This window comes from Mandrillus leucophaeus, unplaced genomic scaffold (assembly GCF_000951045.1).
Source record: "Mandrillus leucophaeus isolate KB7577 unplaced genomic scaffold, Mleu.le_1.0 Scaffold638, whole genome shotgun sequence".
NCBI classification, from domain to species: domain Eukaryota; kingdom Metazoa; phylum Chordata; class Mammalia; order Primates; family Cercopithecidae; genus Mandrillus; species Mandrillus leucophaeus.
In genome coordinates, this window is record NW_012106897.1 from 602644 (window position 1) to 618303 (window position 15660).

Genomic DNA, 15660 nt, shown 5'->3' on the forward strand with positions numbered 1-15660 from the left:
GCATACTTGGATAGAGTAAGGGCTGTCTCTTTTGGGATGGGGAAGGAGGAAGTTTCAGATTTGAAAAAGGTCTCAGGGACATATTTTTAGCCTTTTTATCTTTCTGTGAAGAATTCCAGGTTTTTTTTCTGATCTGTTTTCTAGATCTTAAATTTTCTATTCAGCTGTGTCCTGTACACTTAAACCCACCTATGGAGTCTGTAATGTCAGTTATTTTTCATGTCTAGTTTGATTTTTTTTCAAATGTGCTCAGTTGTTCCCCATCCCCTGCAGATATTTTAGCGGTAGTCTTTTATTTCTTTAAATTTGATAAACATATTCTTGTTACAGTCTTTCAGAAAATCCCACCATCTGAAGTCTATTTGGGTATCTCTCTGTTGCCTTGTTCTGCTGTTCTCACTCAGGGTGCCTTGTATCTCTGTGTGCCTAGTTATTTGCTTGCTCTCATTCCTTTTGTAGTTCTCTGAGGCCTGGGATGAATAGATTGTCATTCATGCTATCATTAGAAAGTATTACAGTTTTACAATTGCTTCAAAGCTTGAGTTTCCCTGGCCTACCTAGGCTATGTTTACTTAGAGTACAAATATGCATGAGGCTGAGTCTATAGCCACAACTTTTCAGAGACTTCTCCCCTCACTCATGCTCCCCTCTACGTTCCCCTACCCTCTTTTTTCTTCTGCTGCTCTGCCCATTGCCAAGGTAGCTTGCTTTATAGTCCTCCTCCCACGTGAAGATTTCTGAATAAGATCAAGAGACTGAAGCTATGTATAAGACATCTATTTGCATCTTTCCCCTAAATCAAGTTGAACTGTTAAAAATCTCTTATTACTAATTAGCAGGCTAGGTTAAGTAAATAAAAGTTTTCTACTTAGTAGTGAGACAGCTATTCCTCCCTAATTTATTCATTGATGCTTGAACATAATGGGAGTATCATTACATTAATTACACAGAATGAGTCTGGCTTCTATGCAAAAGTTTCAGTTTACATAAGGTGCTTCATAGATCGATTTTTAAAAGTTAGTCTTGTATCCAGTGACCTTGATAATTCACTTGTTAATTCTTTATTTGTGGATTATTTTGTATTTTCTATAAATATAATTATCTGCAAATAAAAAAATGCTTTACTTTTAATTTTTAACTATTACGACTTTTAGTTCATTTGCATCACTTACTGACCTTCAATATTGTGTTAACAGAAGTGGTGATAGTACAAATCCTTGCATTTTCCCCCCATGCTGAAGTGGAAATATTTAATTTTTCAACATTCAGTATAATTGAATACACTGTTAAAAGTAGGTTTTTTGTAGGTGATCTTTATTGGATTAAGTAAAATCTGTTCCTGGTTCATCGAGGAGTTTCATCACTAGTGGTTGTTGAGTTTTAAAAATACTTTTCCTGTTTCTGTTGAAGTAATCATATGTTTTGTTTCTTTTGTTCTCTTATTATATTGAATTATGTTGATTATGTATGTATTCTTTCCATATGTTGTTAGACAAAATTATTTGTAGGTAAATGACTCTCTTTTTTAAAAATAAAAGGGGTAATTCACATACCATAAATTCACCCTTTTAAAGTGTACAACTTACTGCTTTCCAGTATATTCTCAAAGTCATAGAACTAAACATTTTTGTCACTCCATAAATCCCAAAGCTATTAGCAGGCAGTTTCTATTCTCCTTTCTATCAGTTTCTGGCAACTACTACTTCCTGTTTTTATGAATTTGCCTGACTAGACATTACATATAAATGGAATTATACAATTTATGACCTTTTGTTGCTGTTGTTTCTTTCACTTAGCATAATGTTTTCAAGGTTCATCCACGTTGTAGCATGAGTCAGTACTTCAGTTCTTTTTTTTAATGGGTAAACAACATTCTCTTATATGGAAATTCTACACTTTATACATTCATTAGTTGGTGAGCATTTGGGTCGTTTCTACTTTTTGGCTGTGCAGTATTTTTGCTTCTATATTCATAGGAGATACTGGTCTGAAACTTGTATTTTGAAATGTTCTCTTCAAATTTTGATATCAGAGTTATGCTTGTCTTATGAGTTGGGAAATGTTTCTTCTTTTTATATTGTCTGAAAGAGTCTAAGGTTGATAATGTTTGAAAGAAGTACTAGTGAATTTTTAAAGTATTTGGAAGAATTCACCAACAAAACCATCCAAGTCTAGCGTTTTCTTTGTGGATAGGTTTTGATTAGGGATCCAGTTTTTTCTTTCCAGTATATAGAAGGCTATTCAGACATTACATTTTTTCCCTTGTTTAATGTTGAGAAGTTACATTTTTTCGAGGAATTTATCCATTTTATTTGTCAAATTTATAGGCAGCATCTGTAGTGATGCCTCCTTTCTTATTTCTCATATTGATAATTTGTGCTTTTACTTTTTTCCTGACCATTTTTGCTCTAGGTTTATATTTATTTCATTTTATTTAAAAATATTTGTTATATATTTAATTCACAAATAATTGTGCATATACATGGGGTACAATATATTTTGATACATGTTTACAATGTGTAATGATCAAATCAGGATAATTAGCATATTTATCACCTCACACATTTATCATTTTGTCATTTCTTTGTCATGAGACCATTCAGAATCCTGTCTTCTAGCTGTTTGAAGTTGTATGATACATTGTTGTTTATGATGGTCACCCTGTGATGCTATATAACACTCAAACTTACTCCTACTTTCTAGGTCTGATTTTGCATCTATTAGCCAACCTCTGGCTACTCTTCAAAAACTCTTCTGCTCTCTACTTTTATGAGATCAACTATTTTAGCTTCCGCATATGAGTAAAAACATGCCATATTCATCTTTCTTTGTCTGGCTTCTTTAACTTAAGATAATGTCCTCCAAGCTCATCCACATTGCTGCAAATGACAGAATTTTACTCTTTTTTTAATCACTAAATAGTATTTCATTGTGTATATATATCACGTTTTCTTTATCCATTCATCTGCTTGTGGAAACATAGGTCGATTCCACATCTTGGCTATTGTGAATAGTGTAGCAGGGAAAATGGAAATTCTGATATCTTTTCAACATACAGATTTTTTTCCTTTGTATATATACCCAGTAGTGGAATTGCTGGATCATATGGTAGTTCTGTTTTTAGTTTTTTCAGGAGCCTCCATTTTGTTTTCCACAATGGTTGTACTAATTTACATTCCCATCAACAGTGTATGAGTTCTACTTTCTCCACATCTTCAACATTTATTTTTTGTCTTTTTGTTACGTATACTAATCTTTTTAGATAACCAATTTTTGGCTCTTGATAATCTCTATTGAATGTCTGCTTTCCATTTCATTGGTATCCACTCTTATTTTTATTTCCTTTCTACTACATATTTTGCATTTAATTTGTGGTTTTCTTTTTAGCTTCTGGAGTTGTGAGTCTAGATAATTTACTTTCAGTGTTTTTTTTCAATATATGCATTTATGTGTATGCAAAAAGCTATGCATTTTGTGGAAGTACTGCTTTAGCATTCTACCAATTTTGTTATGCCATATTGCATTTTCATTTTATGGAAAACACTTTCTGATTTCCATTGTGACTAGTTCTTTGACCCATAGTTTATTTATAAGTCTTGTTTTTTTGATTGCCAAGCATTTGGGAATTTCTTTGTGTTTTTCTTTTTTTTTTTTTAATTTCTGGTTTAATTTTTCCATGACCAGAGAATTACCTTATGATTCAGTCCTTGGAAATTAGTTTAGACTTGGTCTGTGGTCCAGCATATTATCTGTTTTGGTAAATGTTCTATATGCACTTGAAAAGAATATGCATTCTACTGTTGTTGGATATGCTTCTGTATATATGCCAATTAAGTCAGGTTGATTAATCATGGTTTGTTTGTTGGTTTGTTTTGAGACGGAGTCTTGCTCTGTCGCCCAGGCTGGAGGACAGTAGTATGATCTTGGTGCACTGCAACTGCCACCTCCCGGGTTCAAGCGATTCTCCTGCCTCAGCCTCCTGAGTAGCTGAGACTACAGGTGCCTGCCACCACGCCTGGCTAATTTTTGTATTTTTAGTAGAGATAGGATTTCACCATGTTGGTCAGGCTGATCTTGAACACCTGACCTTGTGATCCACCTACCTTGGCCTCCCAAAGTGCTGTGATTACAGGCGTGAGCCACCGCACCCAGCCGATTAATCATGTTTTCAAATTTTTGTATGTCAGTGCTGTTTTGGTCTGTACTTGTTCTGTCAGTTACAGAGAGGTATGTTAAAATCTGCTCTTTCAATTGTGGATTTGTATTTTCTCATTTTACTTCTGTCAATTTTGCTTTATATATTTTGAAGCTGTGTTACTGGATGCATTCAAATTTAGGATTGTTATGATTTCCTAATGATTTGACCCTTTTGCCATTTAGAAATGCTCTTCTCATTTCTTATAATACTGTTGTCTTAAAAATTACTTTGTCAAATATTAAAATAGCCACACCAACTTTTTTTGGGACACTGGTGGGTGTGCTTGTGATACATCTTTTTCTATCCTTTTAGCATGTATCCTTTAGTTTAAAATTATGATATTACAGTTATTAAAGGAAGACTTTCCTTCAGTATTTCTTGTAATATTGGTCTCTTGACAGTGAATTATGCCAACTTTCATGGATCTAAAAACATCTTTATTTTTGTCTTCATTCTTAAAGGATACTTTTAGAATCCTTTATGTGAATTATGTCAGCTTTCATGGATTTAAAAACATCTTTATTTTTGTCTTCCTTCTTAAAAGATACATTCTTAAAGGTTATATGATTCCAGATTGCTTCCCCCAACCTCTAACCCCCATCCCTCCAGTCCACCACCTCCCCTCCCCACCCCCCAGCACTTTTCAACACAAAGAATGGAAACTATCAATTTTATTGTTCCTTTAAGTGTATCTCTTCTCCGGCTGCTGTGAAGGTTTTCTCTTTATGCTTTGCTTTTAGCACTATGACCATGTTGTGCCTAGGTATGCTTTTCTTTGCATTTTCCTGCTTCAAGTTCCCTGAGTTTCTTGAATATCTCAGTTGATTTCTTTCTTCACTTTTGGGAAATTGTCAGTAATTATCTTGTCATGTATTGCTTTCGTTCCATTCTTTTTTCTCTCTTTCTGGGATTCCAATTATATGAATATGAGACCATTTGACTGTGTCCCACATGTCTCATTCTCTGTTTTGTTTATCCCATTTTTGTTTTTGTGATTGAATTTATTTATTTATTTTTGGCCTGTTTGCAAGTCTGTGAAACCTGTTTTCCTATAATTTACTCTGCTCTTAAAATCATATGAGACGTTCTTAATTTCAGATGTTTGTTTTTCAGTTTCAGAATGTCCGCTTGGTTCTTTTTTTTATAAATTATGTTGAAAATTGCCAATTCCATTATTTTACACACTTTGTTAATCTCTGCTTCTCAAGTACTTGCCTCCTAATGTTAATATCTGGGTTTTCTGTGAGTCTGATTTTCTGGTTTTCTCTTGATTATGTGTCTGCCACGTATTTTGCTTCTTTTGATGTCTCTTAATGTGTTTACTTAGTGTCCCCAAACTAGAGTAACGCTGTGTATGAATGAACAGGATTTTCTTTCAGATGATGTGTTTTCTCCCAGAGAGGTTTGCTCTTTGCTGTGTCAGACAGATAGAATGAGGAGTTTGATTATCTCAATCCACTGAGGGATTACAGAGACCGCTCCCTCTGTCTACTAGGAATCTGTCTTCTTACAGAAGTTTTCTCTTCCCTTTTTACTCAGCCTCTATCTCTCTCTCTTTTTTTTTTTTTTTTTTTTTGAGATGGAATCTTGCTCTGTAGCCCCGACTGGAGTGCAGTGGTGCAATCTCGGCTCTTGGCTCACCACAACCTCTGCCTTCCAGGTTCAAGCGATTCTCCTGCCTCAGCCTCCTGAGTTGCTGGGATTATAGGCGTGCACCACCATAACCAGCTAATTTTTTTGCATTTTTAGTAGAGACGGGGTTTCACCATGTTGGCCAGGCTGGTCTTGAACTCCTGACCTCAAGTAATCTGCCTGCCTCAGCCTCCCAAAGTGTTGGGATTACAGGCGTGAGCCACCACTCCCAGCCTTGACCCAGCCTCTCTATCATCCTTCAGTGTTCCATTTCTGAGGAGATATACCACTGGGAAAGCTGTTTATGTATCTGGAGCTTTTCTAGATTCTAGTCTGTCATTTCACCCCACGTGGACATCTAAAGCACTACTAGTCTCCTGTTTCCTTTATTAGAGTTCCTCTGCGTAAGCCAAACTCAGTCCTTACTCATGCCCAAACTCTGCAGTTACCCACATGGAAGAACAAGCCAGTGGTCTCAGCTGTCTTGGAAGTGCTCTTCCACCTCTGGATTGTTCGTTCTTTTAGTCCTCATTGCTTCCACAGCTTTCTTGTGTTGGTTAGTCTAGCCTTTGAAGCAGGCGCATTGGCCTGCCTCCTATCTAATCACTTACTTTAGGGAAGTGGAAGTCCGAAGTTTATCTTTATAAAAAGAAAAGGCAGATAATTTTAGGCGTGCTTATTTTTATAAGCGTGGTAATGTTTTGAATAGTTTTATCTGTGCTGCATACTCATAGTTATAAAGCATTTTTTTCCTTTCTGATATGGGTGTGTTTATCAAAATATGCCCCAGATCTGGGGTGAGCAAACAATGACCCACAGACCAATGAGGCCCAATTCTTGTTTTTATGTAGCCTGTGAGCTAAAAATGGTTTTTACATTTTTAAAAGGTTGAATTGAAAATAAAAAAGGAAGAGAATGTTTTGTGAGCATTTTGTGAAATTCGGAAGTTTTATTGTAATATATGCACACTCCTGTCTTTATGTGCTGCCAATGGCTGCTTTCATGCTGTAACCATTGAGTAGTTGCAGCAGAGATCTTGTGACTCACAAAGTGTAAAATATTTGCTATCTGGCCCTTTGCAGAAAATAATTTCCCTATTCCTGCTTTAGATCACAGCCTCAGAAATTTTTTATTTCTTATTACTAAGGGAAATTAAGCAAAAGATTGAAACCATTTTATTTCAGAAGTTCTGTAAATTTGGATTTATTAAAATCTTAGCATTTTACCGGATTTAGAAGGAACCTCAGTCTCCTTCATCTCTTTATTTTGCAAATGAAGAAGCAGATTTGAGTGAAAGAGGTTTTAAAATTATGACTCTATTTTTGGTATAAAGTATACTCAGTAATAAGCTGATAGAGAAACTGTTGATCTATATCACTGAACAATTTGCAAAATTCGTTTGTTCTTATATTGCAGAAGTATATGGTTTCTCTTAAACAGCGTAGCTCTTAAGAAAATCTTTTTGGAATTTTTAAAGTAAATATTTTAAAATAAATATTTAAGGCATGTTAATAGCCTTTCCCTTTTATTGTCAACCACAATTCTTTCAAATCTCATGGATATGAAGTTATTTTTGTGAGAAGACTAAAAGTCTTACAGGACCAATTCTAGACATTCTTCATTAAGCTTCGATTGATTTAGAATATCAAGCCCTAAATCATCAGAAATTTCAAGGTAAATTGTAAATGTGTAAGACTGGTTTTTAGAGTTTCTCTTTTATATTTCTGTCCTCAGATATTGTGAAAGGTTTAAGCTTAGTTCTCAAATATAGAGATATAATGGTGTGTTATATTACTCGCAAATGGCATTTTAAAATTTTCCATTGTTGAATACAAATTTCATTTGTATAATTTTCAACTTATTACTGGCTTTTTTAGAAAACCTCTACCTCTACCTCTACCTCTACAAACCAAATCAGCAGCAACAAAAAAAAAAAACACAGTAAAAGTAATTTATAATTAATTTGGGAATAGCTAATTCTTGGATGGTCTGTACTTAAGAATTGATGGGTTCAGATTCATTAGAATTGTTACAACCAATTAAATGCCATCATGCATAGAAAGAAGTATTTTAGAAATGTACGTAAAGTCATTTGAACTTTAAAGAAGTTCCATTAGATAAAACAGACACAAAAATTGGTCTCTAATTGAGAAAATTTAAGTCAGTTATAACTAGTCTTTAGGAAATCTATCTGAATTTGGATTTATATATTCTACTTCTCTGAAAATTGGTTTGGGATAAATTTTGATGCTTTTATAAGTTATATAGAAGGGGCTAACCTCTTAGTAGTTATGTATTCCTGTTGCTCAAATACCTGATTTCACTCAGGTAATCTTTAATATAAAGGAAAGTTGGTTTCCTAAATACTATGAAGAATACTTACTGTGTTTTATTTGTTTATTTGTTCATCTGATATTTATTGGCCATCCATGATGTTTCACATTGATGCAGGTGCTGAAAGTACACAGTTGAAATAGACATTCGTCATGCCCTCATAATGCTAGTAGTTTAGTAGATTCTATAAGCAGGTATATGCATTTATGTTTAGCATTTGGCACTGTTAATCTTTCTCTTTCCCTTTACTTTTATGGCATACTATCTTGTGAAAATCTCATCCACATACATAGTTTCCATGACCTCCTTTGCACTGAAGTCTGTGCAAAATAATCCCATGGATAGCTCCTTAGTGGGCCTTTCTGGCTAGATATGCTTTAAATGCACTCATGTATCCATACCATAGATGTAGATACCTTAGAGTAGTGAACAAGAAAGACAGAGCCTCTGCACTGTTGGAGCTTATAGCTTGGTGAGGAAACAATACATTAAACAGTTCCATACATAATTACAGTTATTGACTATACAATGAAACGTAAGTATACGATGAACTGAGAGTGTATATTAGGGCAACTCATCCAGTGTGGGGAGTTAGACTTAAGTGACACTTATGCTGAGACCTCGAAGATAAGTAGTGGTTAGCAGGAGAAGATGTGGTAGAGAATTTCAGGAAGAGGGAAAACCTTTGTGAAAGTTGTGATGAAGCTTAACAGGTTCAGACAACTGAAAGAATATCCTTCTTGCTGGAGTATGATGAACCAGGTGGAAAAGAATGCAAAATGAGGCAGGATAGATGGGTGGAGGTCAGTTATTGGAAGAGGATCTTTTAAACGATGTTGGTGCTTTTGGACTTTATCTTAAGAGAATTGAGAAGATACTGATTTTTAAGCTGGGGAATTATCCACTCAGGTTTGTGTCTTTAAAAGTTCAGTTAGGTTCCTATGTGAAGAATGGATTGAAGGGTATGGATGTGCAGAAATGAGTTAAGCTTTTGCAGTGGTCCAGGTAAGAGGTGGTGGTAACCTAGCTTATTAGCATTGCAGCAGTAAAGATGGTGTGGACAGATTCAAGAACTGTTCATGAGATATAATTGACCAGATTTTGTGATTATTTTGATTTCAAGAGTGAAACTGAAGGAAATGTCAAGGGTAACGTTTTCATCTGCCTGTTACTCTTATCTATTTGTTGACATTTTGGTATTTTGAAGTTAAACATCTTCAAAATCAAACCCATTACTTTTTTTCCAGCAGACTAACTCTTCCTTCTGACTTCTCAATTTTTATGAATGACATTGTCTACCTCCAGGTGACCTAGGCTTAAAACTTTTCTATTTTGTCACTGCTCTCACTAAATTAGTTACCAAATCTTAAGGACTTGACCTCTTCAGCATCTGGAACAACCTCCTCCCCTTTGCTCTCCCCTGATTCCCTCTTTGATCACCAAACTGTGCTTTCCATTCAAGTCTCTGAGCTCCTTGAGGACAAGAACTGTCTTTTTCATTTTGTGTCTTTACTACCTAGTATCTCAGCATGGTGAACATAAAACATATTAAGTGAAATGAAAATAAAATGTTTTCCTTGCTTCTTGTTTCTTGCACCATAATTCTTATTCTTTATCACATATTTTTTTTCTGTTTCTCAGAGTTATTCAGGGGCTTCCTTATGCTTAAAGAATAATTTGGTCTTAGGGCCATGAGATAATGAATGTATCCAGATTGGTTGCTGGATACATAAAGTATATGAGTTGGGAATTTTGCTATAGTAGTTTAGTAAAAAGTGGCTTTTAAGTCCCTTTGCACTATAGCCCTCACTACCAAAAAGAGCAGATTTTTTTCTCGGAAACATTACTGATACTTGTAAACATCCCCACTCTGGATAAAGTGTAAAATACTTCATTTAATGCCTTTTTAATGTTTTAAGTTTATATATGTTTTTGCAGAATTCAAATTTTTATTATCATTTAATGTATATTGCTTAGCTGCCCCATGTTATCTTCTCAATAGCTACTTTATATGTTAGTATCTTATATGTGTATGTAAAGTATATTGTTTCACATAAAGAAAGTTTGCAAGAAAAAGATCCAAATGTCTCTTTTGGAAATACGCATTTTTGATAGCTTTGTATGTCCTAATATGAACATTCATATGTTTTTTTCCATTTTTCTTTTAATTTTTAGGAATAAGAAAATATTAAATAAGAAGAAATTGAAAAGAAAACAGAAGAGCAAATCAAAAGTGAAGACAAGAAGCAAGGTAAAGCTGTTGGTAATTTATAAGGAATAGGACTGTTTCATATGGTGATTTGAATAAAAATGCCAAGATTTAAAAATATAAGTATAATTAGCAAACCATTTTGTTTGTATGTGCTGAAGTAATTTTGTAAAAGCCCTTTATGATTTGGTTCCTCTTTTAGTTTCATCTTTCTTTTGGGTGTTTCTTTTCTTTCTTGCTTTTTTTTTTTTTTTTGAAACAAGGTCTTTTCTGTCACCCAGGCTGGAGTGCAGTAGTTTCCTGGGCTCAAGTGATCCTTCCGTCTCAGCCTCCTGAGTAGCTGAGACTACAAGTAAATGTCACCACACCCAGCTAATTGTTAAATTTTTTGTAGAGACAGGATCTCATGGTATTGGCCAGGCTTGTCTCGAACTCATGGGCTCAAGCAATTCTCTCTCCTCAGCCTCCTGAAGTACTGGGATTGCTGGCGTGAGCCACTGTGCCCAGCCTATTTTTGGGGGGTTTCTTGACCAGTAGACTGGAAGTTAATATCTGAATGTTGAAAATTATTTATTATTTATTCTTAATATCTTTGATCAGTCCTTTGGGGGAACATATCCACTTCTGTTCTCTTTTTTCAATCTGACTACAGGTACTAGAAACTTAAGTAAAATTAGCTTGTAAACCGGGACTTGGGTTTGGGTTTGTCATATGCCTTTCTTGACAGAAATTAGGGAAACTTGGTGTGTCCATATTGTTCTGAGCCTCTTTTGACTGTTGGTAGCTGTACAAAAGAAAAGGCAATATGGAATATTTGAATTAGGTGAGAGCTTAGAAACCAAGAATCTATTTTCACATAATGCAGAGATCTCTATAAAATCCATCTTTTTTATACTAAACGTTTTCAGTGACCAGAGCACTTTATATAATAGTCTCTTTTCTATTGAACATCTAGACAGAAGGAAGAGGAGAGTCATAACTGTGATTCCTGAACAGCTTCACTTTGAGTTAAAGAAACAGTAGATTTGCTGGGCCTGTATATCAACTGTAGAGGCAATTGTTTCCTACACTTTTAAGTTAGTGTTCTTGCTATTGTAACTGAGAGAAATCTACTTCAAAGTAGCAAACCCAAAATAAAATGAAAGGTTGGGGGATGGTATTTATTTGGTGGCTCTATCTTGAGACACAGCTGGATCCAGGGATGAAATAATATCATCAGCTAGCCACAGTGTCTCATGCCTGTAATCCCAGCACTTTGGGAGGCCGAGGCTGGCAGATTATGAGGTCAAGAGGTTGAGACCATCCTGGCCAACATGGTGAAACCCTGTCTCTACGAAAAATACAAAAATTTGCTGGGCGTGGTGGCATGTGCCTGTAGTCCCATCTACCCAGGAGGCTGAGGCAGGAGAATCGCTTGAAACTGGGTGGTGGAGGTTGCAGTGAGCTGAGATCGCACCACTGCACTCCAGCCTGGTGACAGAGTAAGACTCTGTCTCAAAATAAATAAATAAAATCATCGAACCCGTATTTTCAGCTCTTACTTCTGCCTTCCTCTGTGTGTGGACTTATTACCTGTGACTGAGGACTGAGGCTGCCAGCAGCTCCAACTCCATTTGCTCTGAGCAAGAGGCAATCTATTCTACTAGTCATAGCAGAAAGTCTTGGGTAGGATTTTCGGTTTACCTGCATCATTTGCTTTGACCACGGAGACATGGGATACTTTGGTTAGACTGAGTTGTATTTTTAACCCGGAGATGGGCAGTGGGTGAGCACCCTGGTGTATAGGCCACATGGAATGAGGGAGGAATAGTTACCCTAAGGAAAGTGTTGCTGGGCGGGCAGAAAAATAATGTCTGTTCACTGTATCCCTTCTCATTACTTCTGCTTCTGGGATAGAGGAGGGAAGTGGAATGCATTCTCAATGTACAGAAAACCTCTAACAAATACAGTCATTCAGATTTCCAACCTCTGTCCCTTTTCAACTTTTTGGTGCTATGTGCAAATCAGAGTATGGGAATTTTGAGTATCTTTGAAGTTTTTCTAAGGTTTCATTTGGTGATTTCCTGAAGTGGTGGCATATGATATCCAGGAAGAGATGAGGAGAAGTCAAGGTCTTTTGTCCCTTTCAATTCGGCCTCCAACTAGCTTTGTGCCCTTAGCAATTCAATTTTTTTCCTCTTGCCCTCAGTATTTATATATCTTCTTTTTAAGAGTAGTTTGAGATAACAGTGATATAAATAAGTTCATTAATTTGTTCCTCAAACATTAATTGCGTGCTGAGTATGTGCAGGCATTATACTGGATGTTTGGGATACAAAGATGAGTAAGAGGCATTTTTTGCTCATGGAAAGAATATAAAGTAGTAAAATGGTGTTGTTAGTCTCCTTGACCTGTATTACTTTTTCCAGATTATTTTTCATCTACTCTGTTTTTGAAAGTTATTTTCAAAATGCCATTTAGCTGGCATTTTATCTACTTTATATCTACTTTATGTATTACATATACATAGATGTTACATCTACTTTATATCCTTTATGGCTATCAACCCCTCTATTTCTCCTCATCCCATCCATCAGTCATCTCCTTTATTTAATTTCCATCTTACCCAGATTAGATACCACAGTCTTTCTTTTTAGAAAAACTCTTACTTAATCTGCAACAAATTACACAAACTTGGTGGTTTAAAATAACACTAGTTATCTTACAGTTCTGGAAATCTGAAGTCCAAAATGGATCTCACTGAGCTAAAATCAAGGTGTCAGCAAGGCCGTATTCCTTCTGGAGGCTCTAGGAGGGAATCTGTTTTTTTGCCTTTCCAGTTTCTATAATAGAGGCTGCTCAAATGTCTTGGGTTGTGGCCCTATTCCATCTTCAAAGCCAGTGGTGGTTGGTTGAGTTTTCTCATGCGGCATCACTGATAGTTTTCTGTTGTTTTATCTCTTCCTCTCACTGTCCAGCCTTCCTCTTTCACTTGTAAGGACCCTTGTGATTACATTGGCCCATCCAGATAATCTGTGCATTTCAAAATCCTTAGTTTAATCACATATACAGCGTCCCTTTTGCCATGTAAGGTAGCATTCACTTAGGTTTTGGGGAATTAGGGTGTAGATGTTTTTGGAGGCTATTTTTACCTACCGTATCTCACTTGTATGTTTTTGCATTAATCTGACAAAACTCAATCTTGTATGAATCCAGTTATTTTGTCCCTCCCTTAAGGTGAGTTTCATGTGCTGCCAAAGAGAGTTATACAAGAGTTAATTGATGATAATACACATTCATGATCATCAATCTCAAGTATACCATAGCCAGACTATCTTACTATTTTTTCTGGTCAAATAGTTCTCTTTTCTTCTGTGATTGTTTCAGACCTTTGCCATGCTCCTCAAACCTCTGATAAATTCTACCCTCCAGCATATGACTTCACTTTCTTACAGGAGAAATCAAATTCATTAGTCAGAAAACTTCCTCAACTTCCTGATCCCAAATGTGTCTGTCTTAGATCAGGCTTCTCAGTAGCTGAGCCTGACACAGAGATTTGAAGTTTGCAGTTCAGTGAGTTTTGGAAGTTAACATTCATGCATAGAAGCACTACTGCAGTCAAAGTTCAGAACACTTCCATCATCTCCAGGGATTTTCTTTTTATTTTTTGAGATGGAGTCTCACTCTGTTTTCCAGGCTGGAGTGCAGTGGTGTGTGATCTTAGCTCACTGCAGCTTCTACCTCCTGGGTTCAAGCAATTTCCCCACCTCAGCCTCCTGAGTAGCTGGGATTATAGGCACCAGCCACCGTGTCCAGCTAATTTTTGTATTTTTAGTAGAGACAAGATTTCACCATGTTGGCCAGGCTGGTCTCAAACTCCTGACCTCAGGTGATCCACCCGCGTTGGCCTCCCAAAGTGTTGGGGTTACAGGCATGAGCCACCGTGCCTGACCGGTTTTCTTATCCTCTGCTGATTCTATCCCTCCCTATAACCCTGGCTCTAGACAACCACAGATATATTTTCTGTCACTGTAGATTAGTTTTCATTTTCTAGAACTTCGTATAAATGTGATCATATTGTGAGTACTCTTTTTTTTAAAAATCTGGTGTCTTTCCCTCAGCATAATTTGTGTTTATGTTGTTGTATATCAGTAATTCATTCCATTTTTTTGCTGATTTTATATACCTATATATGCATGTGTGTGTGTGTGTGTTCATTTTTCTTGGGTGCATGCTAGGGAGTGGAATGGTTAAGTGGTTTTTCCTTTGATTTGCCAGAAGGACTCATAAGTCTCATAAGCAGTTTATACTCATGGCTAAGATTTATTACAACAAGGGATGCAGAGCAAGCAGCAAGAAAAAGATATGTGTTTGTGATGTATAGGGAGTTATGGCATAGGCTTCCTAGTTCTTTGTTGACTGAGCACACAAGACATGTTTTCTCTCTGACAGTGAACTGCAGAGAAATGTGTGTATTGTTTTTGCTCAGGTGAATTTTAGAATTCAAGACTTTTTGTGGGTTTGGTCACATAGACATATCTTGTTAGTCAGCCACAATAAGTGAAACTCAGGTACACATCGTAAAGCTTGATGTTTGTACATGCAGAGCAGTCTGATAGGCCAGGAGACATGGTCCATTGCTCCATGTGTTCATAACAAAATCATCAATCACTACCACAAAGAAAACTCTAAACATCCACATTCCCGAAGGTTGGCCAAGGGTCAATCATGGTTTCCTTTGGGAAATATAAGCAGTAAGCCATCATGCCTGTGGCATTAACTTTTTCCTCAGTGTTGGCACAGTAAATGTACGTTTAGCTTTTTAAGAAACCAGAAAACTCTTTTCCAAAGTGGTTGTTCCAATCTGTAGTCCCACCAGTAGTATATGACCAATCTAGTTGCTTCACATCTTTGAAACACATGGTATTAGCTTTTTAAATTTTAGTCAGTCTACTGAGTAGGGGTTTCCCATTGTGATTTTAGCTTGCTTTTCTCTAATGGCTAATAATGTGAAATCTTTTCATGTACCTTTTGCCATTCTTATTTTTTTTATGTGAAATGTCTGTTCAGATCTTGCCTCCTTATTTTTGTAATTGTCTTCTTAGTACTGAATTGCCAGAGTTTCTCATATATTCTAAATACAAGTCTTTTGTCAGATGTCTGCATTCCAAATACATTTCTCCTATTCTGTGGCTTGCGTTTGGGGGAAGAATTGCCATTTTAATGATGTTGAATTTTCCAATCCATGAACATGGTATATATCTCCATTTATTTAAGTCTTTAAATTTCACTCAGCAACACTTTTTTG

General features: G+C 36.1%; 1 protein-coding gene across 1 annotated transcript in view; it reads left to right on the top strand.

The window, feature by feature from the left end:
* The window catches only part of MYCBP2 (MYC binding protein 2, E3 ubiquitin protein ligase), a 271487-nt gene that overhangs the window by 3735 nt on the left and 252092 nt on the right, over nucleotides 1-15660 (top strand). The window contains exon 2 of the mRNA XM_012000660.1: nucleotides 10340-10415. Coding sequence (XP_011856050.1) covers nucleotides 10340-10415 — 76 coding nt within the window. The remainder of the gene's footprint in view (nucleotides 1-10339; nucleotides 10416-15660) is intronic.